The 13,724-nt window shown below is 54.7% G+C and overlaps 2 protein-coding genes across 3 annotated transcripts in view; both read right to left on the reverse strand.

The window, feature by feature from the left end:
- The window catches only part of FANCE (Fanconi anemia complementation group E), an 18,314-nt gene extending 14,950 nt beyond the window's left edge, over window positions 1–3,364 (reverse strand). Inside the window, exons 1-4 of one of the 2 annotated variants that reach the window (XM_019514139.1) lie at window positions 3,276–3,364; window positions 2,804–3,040; window positions 1,499–2,192; window positions 677–721 (exon numbers count right to left, since the gene is read on the reverse strand). In XM_019514139.1, the coding sequence (XP_019369684.1) occupies window positions 677–721; window positions 1,499–2,192; window positions 2,804–3,027 (963 nt within the window). In that variant the 5' untranslated portion in view covers window positions 3,028–3,040; window positions 3,276–3,364. Of the gene's footprint in view, window positions 1–676; window positions 722–1,498; window positions 2,193–2,803; window positions 3,041–3,213 lie in introns of both variants that reach the window. The other variant, XM_019514138.1, reaches the window with a different exon arrangement.
- Window positions 3,365–5,557: 2,193 nt separating this feature from the next.
- Window positions 5,558–12,805, reverse strand: LOC109295343 (probable E3 ubiquitin-protein ligase makorin-2). Its single transcript, XM_019514140.1, has 8 exons — window positions 12,694–12,805; window positions 11,115–11,234; window positions 10,202–10,512; window positions 9,782–9,876; window positions 9,437–9,645; window positions 8,449–8,559; window positions 8,139–8,283; window positions 5,558–6,581 (listed from the first exon to the last, which is right to left on the reverse strand). The coding sequence occupies exons 1-8, from the start codon at window positions 12,765–12,767 to the stop codon at window positions 6,426–6,428; spliced, it is 1,221 nt and encodes a 406-aa protein (XP_019369685.1). The 5' UTR covers window positions 12,768–12,805; the 3' UTR covers window positions 5,558–6,425.
- Between the last annotated feature and the right edge of the window lie 919 nt (window positions 12,806–13,724).

A 13,724-nucleotide genomic window follows, 5' to 3' on the forward strand; every position in this document is an offset into this window, starting at 1 on the left:
TCAGACTGCTTCAAAGGAAACTAACAGACACAAATCAGAAAAAAGCTCCCCAAGATGGGCCAGAGACAATGTATGAGAGTGGCCCTTGCAGAAACATTAGCCCTGCAGCAGTCACAAAGGGAGCCAGTTCCCAGATTTCACGAGTTCATCTGGCCAAGCTGCTCCTGCCCCATGAATGCACCATGAGGCATTAGGGTGAGAACCCAGAATTGGGCGTAAGCGCTCCCAGACTCTGTTCCCACCCTCCGCCACAGATTCGCTGCACTATTTTGAGAAAACCGCTCGGCTTTTGTGCACTTGTTTCCATGTCTGTATAAGGGGACACCACATCCGTGATGGGGGCTGAGAGAGCTTAATTATGGCTTGTGAAGCAACTGAGATGCAAAGTACAAAGTAGCATTAGGGAATATCCTCTGAGCCTCCAGTGTTAGCTGCAAAGGAACAGCATAGCAGACTCACTGATCCACAGAGGCATTATGTCAACTGTGCAGTGACAATCATCAGTGCCCAGTTTGGAAACAGCTGCGTATCAGTATGTGGAAGCTGCAGCAGGACTGTCCTTTTGTCAGGTCAGATCACTTCCCCCCCAGGGCTGCCTCCAAAGCCCATCTCTTGCAAGCCTCTCTGGATACCCCGCACTAAGTCATCCAGACCTTCTGCAGAAGGAAGAACTTACACTAGACTCCTTCTCCAGCAGCATCTTAAGCCTTGGCACATGCATCTGGGAAAAGATGTTACAAACTGTTAACTCCTAGAACCTGAAACCCTAGGAGAGGTAGATTTGCAGTATGTATCTGTGTTGCCCCAAAGCCACACAGATAATCCCCTGTCCCATTTTATATCCATTCGGGTTTCAGGAATGGGAAACAGGGTGGCTCGGAATGAAAAGTCAGCTGAAAGGTTACTGGGCAATTTCTCTCACCTTCCTATTCTGAACTGTTGTTTAATCGCATGCTGTTAAACAGCTTTTGCATTCCACCCCAGAAGTGGCTGCACTTAAGAAGCACGTAGCATGACCCCCTACCCTCCCAAACTGCTGTATGTAGTCTGCAGATCATTTGGGGATCTTTAAGCGGGAGCTCAGCAATGCTACTGTTGCATTTAAAGGCAGCCTGGCTCTGCACTGGAACCTAGGAGCAGCCATTTCTGGAGGGAAAGCCAGAACACCTATGAGAGGTAACCCAATAGCTCCTGCCCCTCCCATGCCCATCCCGAGAGCAGGCCCTCAGCTCTGCACCCAGCTCTTGCTATGTCTGTTCCCCAGTTGGATTTTGGCAGCTTTAACAACACAGTGCAGGACCAGCTCCTTGAGGCTGCTTTATATTGGGCAGGGAATACATCAGCATCAGATAGCTCCCCATTTTCCCCCCTCCAAAGCCCATCTGGCAAGATTGCTGTGACCTGTGGAAAGACGGGTCTCTATGTTGTGCGTGCCTGGAGAGAATTCACCCGCAGAGCAAACTGAACACCCAGAGAGAACCGAAATGTTGGGCTGCACCTGGAGGGAGTCAGGGACTTTTGCTGCCGAATCCTTCCGGGAATCCAGGCTGGCATCTCCCACTTCCCCCGCCGCATCCTGCTGCAAACTCTGACTGGCATCTCTCATCTCAGTACCAGCATCCTGCTGGGATCTCTGGCTCTGAGCAGGCTCGTGCCCCAAGACCTCTCTCACGATCTCATCCCCAGCACCAGCAGCATCAGCTCCTCTCTGGAAGCTGCTTTGTCCCAATTCAAATCCAACCTCATCCAAGCGTGCTTTTTTCCTCTGCCTCTCCCCCTTGGGCTCCAGACTTTCCTCGGCTCCTTTCTTGCGCTTCTTGACTTGCGATGCCGAGTCTGGGACCCCAGCAGGCCCTACCTCAGAGCCTGGGGGCTTGCTGATGCACCAGTTTAGTTTCCTCTCCTGCTCTGGTTTCTGCTGAGCAGTACCCGTGATTTTCTGGCAAAAATGCTTCAGTTGCTGCTGGCATGCGGCAGTCAGGGGAACTGGAGTTGAGCAGCGTCTCTCTTCTGTCAGCCCCTGCTCAAGCAGATCTGCCAGCGCCCGCACCCAGAGGTCTGGACTGGGATCCTGTCCGACGGCCTGAAGCAGCTGGCCGAGACAGTCCTTCGGCACGGTGGACTGCACCATGTGCAGCAGCGAGAAGAGATTTCTCTGACACAGCACGGGCAGCAGCAGCAGCAGCGGCTTCCTGAGGGAGGAGCAGAAGGCAAAGGGAAGGATTCGGGGTGATTAAATCTTGGAAACTCTCCTGTCTGGCCCAGCTGGGTGCTGCCTCCCAAAGCACCAAGCCACCACCCACCCGTGGGAAGAGGACATATGGAGGAGAGCAGCGGGAGGCTAACTGAGACCCAGACTGTCCCCCTTCCACAAAGTTTGGGAGGGATGAGGTCCTGGCCTGGGCCTCAAAGTGAACATGTCTGGTGGCCTACAGGCAGGAGGTCCTGAGCTTTATCCCGTGCTGGGACTGGAAGCTCCTCGTGAGCTGGCATGGGACGATGCACTCCAGATGCCTCAGCGTTTGTGAACCAGGGAGTTAACCCCACTCCATGGGGAAGCTTCAGCAGGTAATCACATGGGCAGGTGATTACCCATGGTAATCTTAGGTGCATCCCTAAGACCAAAGCTGCCATCTTCACTCATCCCAAACTCCCAGCAATAAAGCCGGTGAGCAAGAGATGTGGCCCTTCAGGGCTTTATTAGGAGTTGGGAGCAGGAACAGGCCCCCAAGGGGCTAGAACAGCTGTGTCACAGGGGAGGGGCTACGACAAGCTTTCCAAACAGGAAACACGCGGCACTCACAAGGCAAGGGCCTCCGCAGGCCCCTCCAGCACCAGATCCTCAGTGCACAAGGTGGCTATGAAGGTCCTCCAGTGGAAGGCCTCCCCTGGCGGGCTGCGAGACTGGACACGCGGGAGGGCTCGGCAAGCCGCCAGTGCCCCAGACGGCCCAGACGTCAGCGTGTGGAGGAGGAGGCGGGAAGGCCTGTCGAACCTCCGCAGCCAGGGGGGCGAGGGCTGCTCCATCCCGCGGGGACTGCAAAGGAGACGGTCAGCACGTGAGCCCGTGTGCAACACCCTGCCCCAGCCCAGCTCAGCCCCAGGGCTCCCACTGCTGTTCCTCGCTGCCTCCGAGACCACCGCTCTGTCCACTCGGACGAGCTCTCATCTCCAGGCAGGCTGGGAGGAGGGCGCAGACCTCCTGGGACATACTTAGCTGAGCGCATGAGATTGCACGGGGTGGATCTAGATCCCTGACCAGCCGCAACTCCCTTTTGCCCCAAGCGCAGGATGCGGTCGGCCTCCTCCTCGCTCCCTACGGCTGGTCCCAGCCCTTTGGAAAACCCAGCCACCGCACTGATCTCCTGCAGCGCACGCGAGCAGGGGAAGCAGCGCTGAGGCAAGGAAGCGGAGCCGCAGACCAGCCTGGCAACCAGGGGCCGGAAGCAGGAACCCGAGCAGGAGCGGAAGTGACGCGAAGCCGGGCGGTGGCGGTGGCGGGCGCGGGGCGGGTCGAGCTGTGGCTCCTCCCCCGGCCCCGCCCCCAGGCTCGGAATAGGCGGGCATGCGCCAGTGGCAGCAACAGGAGCCTGGGAAATGGGAAATCCCTCGCTCGCCTTCCCCGTCCTGCTCTGCGCGGGGCAGGCGGGGGGGAATGGGCCCAAGAGGTAGGGAAGGGGAGGGTGGGATTTTCACCTGCTTTAAAGACCTAAACAGTCCGGGGGGGGGGGGCTCCATTTCTACAAGGGGGGTGCAGCCGTGCCCCTGCATCCCCTCTGGATCCACCCCTCACCCCATCTACAGCAGCACTCCACCCCCACCGCGAATAGAAGAGGTAGGGGCTGTTGCAGTGGCAAGGGAAACGTCATATAAGAGGGTAGATTAAAACACCATGTGTCTGGGTCCATGACAGAGGCCGGTGACAGCGACAGCAGCAGCGAGTCCTCCAGCGGGAGCTGGACAGATGATGACAGAGAGGACACTTGAACTGAGGATGTGACCCCGCAAGCAAGGGGGGGTGGAAAGCAAGTGTGGCCTGGGCTGAGGGACCAGGATGGGCTTAGTTGTTTTGTGTGTTGCGTGCGGTGCAGGTGTTGTAACGGGTTCAGGTGGCCAGCGGGCCTTTGTACGGGTGCAGTTTTTGTAGCGGGGGAAGGTTTTTCCTTTGGTGGTGGGATATGAGGAATGTAGATATATATATATAGACATATCCTCTTCAAAAAAAATTAAACAAAATAAAAATCTGGGCCCATGATGTTCTTCTGGCGTGGTTTAGTACCTGCCGAGGTGTTGGGGCTTAACGCCCATTTTATGGAAATGGGAGGCTCCTCCCTAGCTTGCTCCTGCACCACATGGCTGAGGGCGGGCAAAACTTGGGGGCGTCCAAACCCCTAAGCCTCTGGACTTGGGTCTGCACATAGGATGCCTGCCAAAGACATTGGAAATATCTGAAGCCTCTGGCGGGGGTGGAGGATGTTTGCCGGTTGTAGGGCGACTTATGATTCTGCGCTGACTCATGGATTTGGACTTGATTTGCCCTGGAACACAACCGTTTTGTTTTTTTTAAAAAGAAAACTGCATCAGAGATGCATCTGTGAAAGAGTCCACCAGGTCCAGACTGAGGACACTGTCAGCTGGCCAGGAGCAAAGCTCTCTGCCAACTCCATAAGCACCTGCACCAGCAGCAAGATCTGGCCGAAGCTCCCAGTCCAGGCAGGGCAGGGACTGCACATCTAACCCAGACCTGAACCTGGGGTCTACGTGCTGAGTGAGGCTTGCAGGTGCAACACTCTTCAGCATTTCACAGGCCTGTGGAAGGGTCTGTAAGCTCATCTGTGACTGAGCGCCTCTCCACCCACACACACCCTGTAGGGCAATAAACCTGTCCTCCTGGGAACTAGATGTGAGGAGCCAGCATATCCTTTCCCCATTAACTTACCCCAGCAAGAACAGGGCAACACTCTTGGGCAAAGGTAGCATCAGTAATAGAAGAGGGACCCAACATGTCTTCCCTCATCTCAACAGGCTCCTCTGAAAGGAGTGGAAGTAACTTGGCATTAAAATAGCACCAAGTCTCCATGTGCCATCCCCAGCTACCCTGCCCCCACTCAATAGCCACAGTAGCAGCACGTGAAGACATGCGAGACTGAGCAGATTATGCTATTGTGAAGTAAGGGTGACACAGAAGGCAGCAGATGACAAAGGAAACATTTCTGCTCCAACAAGTTGCCTCCCCTCCAAGCCTTATATGAGGCCAGCCCACAGCCAGGGGCTTCAGGAATTGGTTTCTAGTGGAGGGAAGCGCTAGGGCCAGTGCCAGATGCCAGCAGCAGCAAAGGCTGCTGTCTTAGGACCCACCATGGCACAATTTCTGCAGCAGGTGTGAATGGGAATCTAGGCTAGAGCACACAGAGGGGCTGCGAGTAGAGTAGTGCAAGCAAGGCATTGATCCATACAGCCCTGAGCCAGGGAGGGGTAGAGGGAGAGTTTCAGGGTAAATCCTTGCTCCCATCCTCCTTTCCTCTGCCCCTGTAGAAGTCTGCAGTCAGAGGGCTGATTTTTTTTTAAAGCTCATTTTATTGTTCAGGAAAATCTGTAAGTTGCAAGAGTTAAAAAAAGTTGCCATATACAGGCACAGGCAGCTTAGGGAACAGGCAGTGGCCCTTCCACTTCATAGGGCTCGCTGATCAGGTTACACAGCTGCCAAGACGGATCGCTGCATCAATAAAAACCCCCAAACACTCTCCTACCCCCTGCACACACACACTAATGCTAGACTGCTGCCCTGCTTAAGTCTACATATAGGCAGCCAACAGCATTGCACCACTGCAGCAAAGATGCAGAAACTGCCCAGTTTGGGCAGTGCTGCTCAGCCAGTTCCTCCCAGAGACCAGCATGAGCAGCACAAAAGGCGCAGACCGCTCAGCCTTGCAAAGGTGCAATGCTGTGACTGCAGGAGACTATGAACCCCAGCAAGAGGCCTCCCAGCTGCTTGCTCTAGGGGAAGGTATGAACTGCCACCAGAACCCATGCTGGGAACCAGAGAGGGTGAGGGAACTGGGTAGAGAGGCATGAAATTCATTAGAGAAGGGCCAAAGGGAGGGAGGGAAATGTGACATGAAGTGGTAACAGGGCTAACATCTCACACTAGGCAGGCCAGAAAAAGGCGAGAGAGATCCCTCTCCCTGTGGAAGCTAGCTTCCCTGTCTAAAGCAGGATCTTGCATTACAGTCTCCCATCTACAGAACAGCTCCAAATGAGATACTAGAGGCCCTGCCAGGCAGACAGACAGCTAAGCAGCTTAAAAGGAGGTCATCTCTTCCTCCTCCCCACCCCACCCCCAAAGTAGTTTCACAAGTCGCTGGTGGCATCAAAGCCATCCATCCATCCATCCAGGCCCAGTCATAGATCCCCAGGTCACTGGTTTACTCGGAGTCACTGGAATCACAGTAGAAAAGCTCATGGCAATTGTCCAAGTACCCAAAACCTTCTTGCAACAGGGCACAGGTGAGCTCCCACTGGACAAGAAAGAAGTCATCTCCCTCTTCGTCGGAGCTCTCTGAAGGAGAGGGATTGAACACCTGCAACACAGGACATGACAAGCTCACCACACACAGGAAAACTACAGATCTGCAAAGGAGTTCAAAATGGAGCTACCCTCAGGAAGGAGTGTGATAGAGGCCATCATCTTCCATAGACCTGCCCTGCCTTGGAAACCATGGTGCAATAGGCAGTTGAGACAAACCCAGATCACACGCTAGGAACAAGATAGAGGAGCTCCATGCCAACCCCAGCTCTCCCAGTACAGAGGCTGCCACGGTGCCAGGAGTCACAGGGCAAGTGCTCTCTGAGGCACACTGACAGTTGCAGCTGGATCTGTACATTATAGTCTTTCTGCTTCCAGGCCCCAATCCTGCAGAGTTGAGTTACCAGCCTCAGACTTCTTTTTTTTTTTCTTCCAAGTGTCTGGGCAAAACTGTAGGAATGCAGCCAAGCAGTAGACCTCAAGCTACCCAAGTAACTGCAGTGCACGGGCCTCAAACCATTTAAATACTTACAGATTTCATCCTGCAGTTAAAAGGCTACAGCAGCACAGGAGTTTAAAAATCAAGCGGAAATTACCAAGCTAAGCAAAATGCCATTTGGGTTTAAGAAGAAAGGCCTGGTGGGAAGCACCACACAGACGGGCCTTGGCATAAACAACACATAGCTCAGTCAAGCTTTAGCTCGTGCACATCAGCAGTAGTGATGGATGCAACCCTCAGCATAGCCACACTGTAATATTTCTCTTAAGTTGTGAAGTCAGCCTCATTAAGAGACTGTAACAATAAGGAGAATGGAAGACAGGAGGGAGATGAATAGCAATCCAAGACAGTAAAAGAAATTCCACCTTTTGGAAGGGAGCATTTTCACAAGAGTATAAATCCCAGTGATTGACCCCTATGTCAAATCTGGTTTGTAGACTCCAAGTAAAACCAAGGGTCTAAGTGAATCAATGTGAGAATGTTTGCTAGAGAAGTGTTTCTCACCCCACGGGTCATGACCCAGAAATGGGTCACAAGATATGCAAGAGGGTCGTGAGCAACTTGAAAAAAAAAAAAAATGGAACAATAAAATAGATTCTCCTTCAAAAAAGAAAAAAAAATGTGCGAAACCGTGGCTTTTATCTTGCAAGCTGTCAAGAGTTCCAGCCTGCAGTGGGCTGTGGGTCAGGACTGGCCATCAGTGCTTACAAAACGGGTCCTGGTACAAAAACAAAAGTTGAGAGCCACTGTAGTAGAGTAAGCCATGTGTACAAGATGGGTGTGGACTGGAGGAAAAAGCTGGAGACATCAGTGGATCCAAAGCAGCCTGCTGCTGGTTTGTGTCCCATCCTCCTCCCCTCTGCTACACAGTTTCAGTGAGCTCATGGGGTCACTAGAGGCCCCTGGGGTAGGTGGATACAGAAGAAAAGCTAGCTGGGACACTTGTCATGATCTCTCACCAAATCCCAGCTCTGGCAATGTTTTGAGCAGCACCATTTTTTATTCTTCACCTGCAGAGCAGTGGCCAGGTCTGTTGCATCCAGCCTCCCTCTCCAGCCCCAGCAAACACCTGCCCCTCGTGGCTCAGGAGAGTCTTGAGCCAGCCAGACTTACCACGGGGCTTCCTCTGCGCTGCGGCCTGTGCCGAGGGGGTCTCGTGGCAGGGCACTGGCCTCGAGGTAGCTCGTGCAGGTAGATGCACTCCGATTTGAAGGGACAGTGGCCACGACCTCGGACAAAGAACTTGCATCTGATTTTTCTAGGAGAGTTAAATTCTCGTGAATTCAGATGGAAAAAATTTTCAAGCGCTGATAGAAGACCCACCTATGAGCCAGCAGAGTCAGGGCCTGCACCCTTGGGACAACAGGCATCTCTGCAGGGCCCTCCCACCCTACCTGACCATGTGCAGGTGTCACCCACTTACCCAGTCCGTGCCTTGAAGGTTTCTATCAACTTCTCTTTCTCATTCATGTCAGAGATCCAGTATTTGTGGGGGATGAAATAACTGGACATGACTCGACACTCGGGGCAGGCCCTGCGGGCAGAGCAGGGGATTTCATCAGCATGGAGGGCACTGCCCCTAGGGACCGGGACCTAATGCCAGGCCAGTCCTCAGGCAGGTAGTGCTACCACCTATTTCACAAAAGCCCAGAGCACTAAACTCCACTATACAACAGCAGCCAGTAGAAGTTGTCGCTGGAGTGGGTATTTGGTAGGCAATGAAGTCTAAGGGAAGGGGGGGGGTGCGGAAATGGAGAAGGGGAAAACCAGCAACCCCTGCTCAAGAGGCTGCTGTGATTGGTAAAGCTTGGAGGTGGATGGTTTTTTCCTGTCAGATTGTGGCTCTTTAAAAAGGAGGAAAAAAAAAAGAGCCCACTACGAGATGCACTAGATGCTTCAAGTCCTAGACAGGTTTCCCATTTGTTCAGGGAACAATGGTATAACAATACTGAGAACAGGACTCAGAAAGATTGACCCTACCTCCTCCATCTCATTTATCTGCCCAATGCAACAGAAACAAATAAGGAGCATAAAAAAAAAAAAAAGACCACTGTTGGTTGCAGCAGGGGCTCTGCAGCAACCTGGAAGATAAGACTCAAAAAGGAATCATAAGGCAAAGCCATATGAGGAGTACAGAAGAGCAAGCAGTGTAGGGGCAAGCAGCAGAAATGCTCACCAGCTAGCTAAACACCTGTTAACACAGGAGGAGAGGTAGCAAGAAAGGACTCTATACATGCAATAGAAAAAAAAAAGGACAAAGGGAATTTGGGGGACGTATTAGTAACAGGGAAGAAAGAAAAAACCCCAAAACTTTGAGATAGGAGGCTGGAGCGCAGAGCAGCAATGCCAACCACAGCATGCCTTGCCAATGGACCCGTCCACCCACCTCGGTGACTGCCACAGGCACTCACTTTATCACGGCGTTCTGAAAGTCCCGGCTCTTCCGCCACTTGCTGATGCAGCCAACGCAGTAGGCATGGCTGCAGTTGGGGAGGATCCCAAACAGGCGCTCCTGAGGCAAGGCCTTCTCATAAACCTTGTCCATGCAGATGCCACACACCACGTCCTTGCTCTTCATCTCCACCCCAGCAGCAGCGCCGGCACCCAGCTCCCCGGCGGCCTGCAGAGAACCACAGCAGCAGGTTACATGCACTGCAGAGGGTGGCTTTCAGTGCTGCCCATTTGCATTCCCCACTGGGGAGAGCAGAAATACCAACCCCCCACCCCCTCCGGAGGGGGCATCATGCCCCACACACCTCCATGCTGTGAGCCGATGGTAGGATGGTCTTGCTGGACATGACTTTTGGCTCCAGAGAAGCTCTCTCAGGTCCTGTCTCTCCTCTTCTGGAACCTGCCCAGGAACAGAACTATTAGTACAAGACTCAGCGACTGGAAGAGTCCTGTTCACCCATGAAGGGAAGAAGGGATTTGAAGAGCCAGACTGCAAGTGGGAGCCTGCTGTACAGACCTGCAGCCATCTTAACCTCCAGGGCTGCATCCCAGCTCCATGCAGTCTCCCCAGGAGAGAGCTGCTCAAACAAAAGCCACCCATGGATGCCAACTTGCCAGCCCGTCTCATCTCAACTACATTGGACAACATTGTAGGGTGCACTGGAAGCACTGCCTGCTCAGGCTGTCTGCAAAACCCGCCCGTCTCTGGTCCCACACACCCTCACCCGAGTCCTGCTGGGCCTGTCGTGGGACAAACTCGCTGCTGAGGGCCCAGTCTGGGGGGTGCCGGGCATCAGGGACGTTTTCTTTGTCATACTCTTCCTCTTCAAACTCGGTGCTCAGATACATGAAGTTCAGCTGCAGCTGTGCGACGCTGGGGACCGCCGGCGCAGAGCCGCGCCTGGCTCCTCCTCCCCAGCTCCTGGCTATTGCCTCTGGCACGCTGGCCGGCTCCGAGCCCCGGCGGCTCAGCAAGGGAGGCTCAGCCCCGCATTGGCTCCAAGCAGGCCCTGGGTTTCCTTGGATGTGCTGGTAGCTGGAAGAGTCAGAGGGAGGAAGCCGCATAGGGAGGTGCAAGGGGAGGCACAAGGTAGCACCCAATTCGGGGCAGCATTGCTCCAAGGAGCATGGACAGTGGGACCTGGAGGGAACAGCTCCTGCTCTAACCACTGGGGAAGATGTTTCTACAAGTCTAGCGGATCAAGACCCCCATCACCAACTTTAGTGGAAGACATCCACACCCTGTTTCATCGTATGACTTCCAACAGCTGAAAATTTTTTTTTTTTTTAAATCATCATCTCCTGGTATGCAGGAGGCAGGGGAATGAAGCTGGTGTTGTGGGAGCTACCACACCAGTTACACTCTCCCAGGCTGTGCCTACCTGGACCCCGTCTTTATCTGAACCCTGGGCAAGGGGGTGCCCATAGCAAAATCCCTGCACCCCCTCCCAGCCTCCACTGGTGCCGCCAATGGAGAATTGGGACTCGTTAGACAAGACTCTGGAGACTCTCGCTCCCCAACTTCTGCACAGGCTGGGAGCAGGAGCACGCGTGCCAGGGTTTGGTCTTGGCTGCTCAGAGGAGCCCGTGACCCCAGCCTCTAGCATGGGTTTGGACTATCGTAGGCCACATCCTCACCTGCAGCGGTCTCCGTAGCCACAGAACCCATTCTGGAAATACCTACAGATCTGGGCCGACTTCCTGTCGTGCAAGAAACGGCAGTTCTGACCCCATCTGCAGGCTCCGCGGGCAAAGTTCCTGTGGGAAAGGCGATTACATGCACTCGCATGATGGACCAGCCCAGCCTGCGCAGCCCTGGGTCTGCCACCACACAGCCCCATCCAAGCGGCACTTGCAAAGCCACTCCGGCCCCAAACTACAGCGAACCCCCTGCTTCCCAGACCTTTGCAAGCACTGTTCAGTTGGACAGTGCAGGCCTGCTGGAGGCTGCAGAAATGTGACCCCATATTCCCCCGGGGCCCTTATAGCCAGCAAGGCTCACCCAGTGCAAGCCAGGCTGCTCATGGCAAGAGGCTTCTCTATCCAGTGCTGGTTTGTTTCTTTGCTAGGGGCGCAAAGCAGGAGCATATTGGGCTTCTTGGGAGTTGCATCTAGTTCCCGCGGGTGCCTGGGAGCTGTGCGGCCTCACTGAGCCACGGTGCATTAAGAAAGGAGCCTCTGAACCGAGCTCACCAGTGGTTTGGGAACAGAGCAACAGCCACCCTCTTTCCTTAAAAAAAATAAAATAAAAATGATGCCCCAGGTCGTTAGCCAGATCAACTCTAAATCCTTTGAACCGTTCACGAACCATAAGTGGCCCTACAACCAACAAATACCCTCCACCCCAAACTTTTCAGCCTGGGGGTTCAGATACTTGCAGATCTTTTGGCAGGCATCCTACGTGCAGGCACCAGCCTGGAGGCGTGCCCCCAAGTTTCACTGGCCCTCGGCCGTATGGCCACAGGAGCAAGCTAGGGAGCAACAACCACCAGGGAAGGACAGGGGGGCAGTTTTTCCCCATGGATACTGCACTGGGCACCCTGGAGCTTGGGGAAGCAGCCTGGCTAGCTGGGATGCCAAAGCCCCAGGGCAAGGAAGGGAACAGACCAGGAGCACTCCCTAGCCCTCAGGCCGTCTCAGCTCAGAGAGGACCCCCATCCTCCATTGCCCAACAGCTTGGACAAAGGAAGATGCCTGGAGAGTCGGGCACCCCCTGGGGGAAGTGGAGGAGAAAAGCACTCATCCCAAAATGGCTGTGCTCCTTTGCAGCCCCCTCCCCTCTCCAGACCAGCTTCCAGGCATCCACCACCCCTGGAGCTTTCACACCCACGTTTCAGACTCCACGATGCAGCAGCCACCAGCTGGTGCTAAAAACAGCACAAAGAAACCTTAACCAAAGGGAAGTCCTGAGCCAGGCACTGGGGAAACCCAGAGAGGAGAAAACACCAGTGCTTCTAGTGCCTTAAGCGCTGCTGCTTCTGCAGTCAGCATCCACGATGCAAACCCCTGGCCCTGGAAAGTCTGGGCAAACCCATGCCTGGCCAGGCAGGAGCAGCAGGGACTCTAGAGCCAGCACAAAGGGTTAACTCCAGAGCCTACTTAGGGCCAGCTGAAGGCTCCCATTAGCCAGCTGCAACCCCCCCTCCAAAAACCACCCAGCCCCAGCAAACAGAGCAGAACCTCAGGGCACTGCCAGCCTGCAGCCCCCAGCCCTTACCTGCACAACACCCTTGCACAAGACCCCCTGCTGCCTTGAGCCCCTCCTGCACCCACCACTGCCCCAGGCTCCATCTTGTAGGATGCCAGCTCTAAGGGCCAGCTGGCCCCTCCAGAGGTATTTATGGCAGGGGAGGGGTTTTACACCAGCCCTCCCCCAGGGCTGGGCCTCTGCAAAAGGGAGCACCTAGCCGAGCCCTGGCTTATCAGATGCAAGGAGGGGTCCCTACCTCTTTCCTCCCCCTCCCCATGATGTGATCCTTAGCAGGAGGTGCATGGGGCTGGGGGGTTACACCCAGAGCCGTAACCCCTTCAGTGCTGGGCTGGGAGAGGGCCAGCTGTGTTCCTGCTCATGGAGATGGAAAGCTAGGTAGACAGCAGCATCCAGGGCAGTGGGGCTGCCCCCCTCCCAGGCACTGCAGACAGCCAGTGCCTGCAAAGAGCAAGGTGGTCTTGTGGTTGAGCAATAGGAGAGCTGGGTGCAGCCCCTAGCTATGCTACAGCCACCCTAGGCAAGTCTTTTAGTCTCTTGCTGCCTCAGTTTCCCTCCCTCTTATTGGAGCTAACGCTTCCTCCTTTTGTCCACCTGTTTATGTAGGTGGTAAGTGTGTGGGGGCAGGGGTGCCTGACAGAGCCATGAGATGGGCATCTTGCTGCAGCTCCAGGGCTGTTTGTTCAGGATCGGGGTCAGACCCCTACTTGCCCCAGCTCTGCAGCGGGCACCTGGTCACGGGGGCTGGGCAGCCAGGATGCCAGCCACATCACTCCCTCACCTTCTACTGGCTGCAAAAAACTGGTCTGCCATAATCTGGCTAGTCCGTTGTACTGCTGGGCTTGGGAGAGCCCCTGACCACATGTGCAGCACCTAGCGCAAGGGCCCCATGAGCTGCCACTAATGCAGCCCTAAAGCCTGAGGCAGGGCAGGGACGAGTGAGTTGTTTGTGCTGGGCAAGTCTTCACTACCTAATGCAACAATGGGTTAAGCGCTTTGTTTTTCTCCTGTACCCCCCCCCCCCCCCCCCCCCCCCCCCC

This window comes from Gavialis gangeticus, unplaced genomic scaffold (assembly GCF_001723915.1).
Source record: "Gavialis gangeticus isolate Ggan-Ray unplaced genomic scaffold, GavGan_comp1, whole genome shotgun sequence".
NCBI classification, from domain to species: domain Eukaryota; kingdom Metazoa; phylum Chordata; order Crocodylia; family Gavialidae; genus Gavialis; species Gavialis gangeticus.

What these genes read in the sequence shown, in the direction of transcription:
- LOC109295343 (XM_019514140.1), bottom strand. Translation starts at nt 12,767, where the DNA reads ATGGAGCCTGGGGCAGTGGTGGGTGCAGGAGGGGCTCAAGGCAGCAGG. An exon ending in TGTGCAAGGGTGTTGTGCAG is followed by an intron (nt 11,235 to 12,693) that starts GTAAGGGCTGGG and finishes CCTTTCCCACAG; the next exon opens with GAACTTTGCCCGCGGAGCCT. An exon ending in ACCTTCAAGGCACGGACTGG is followed by an intron (nt 8,284 to 8,448) that starts GTAAGTGGGTGA and finishes TAACTCTCCTAG; the next exon opens with AAAAATCAGATGCAAGTTCT.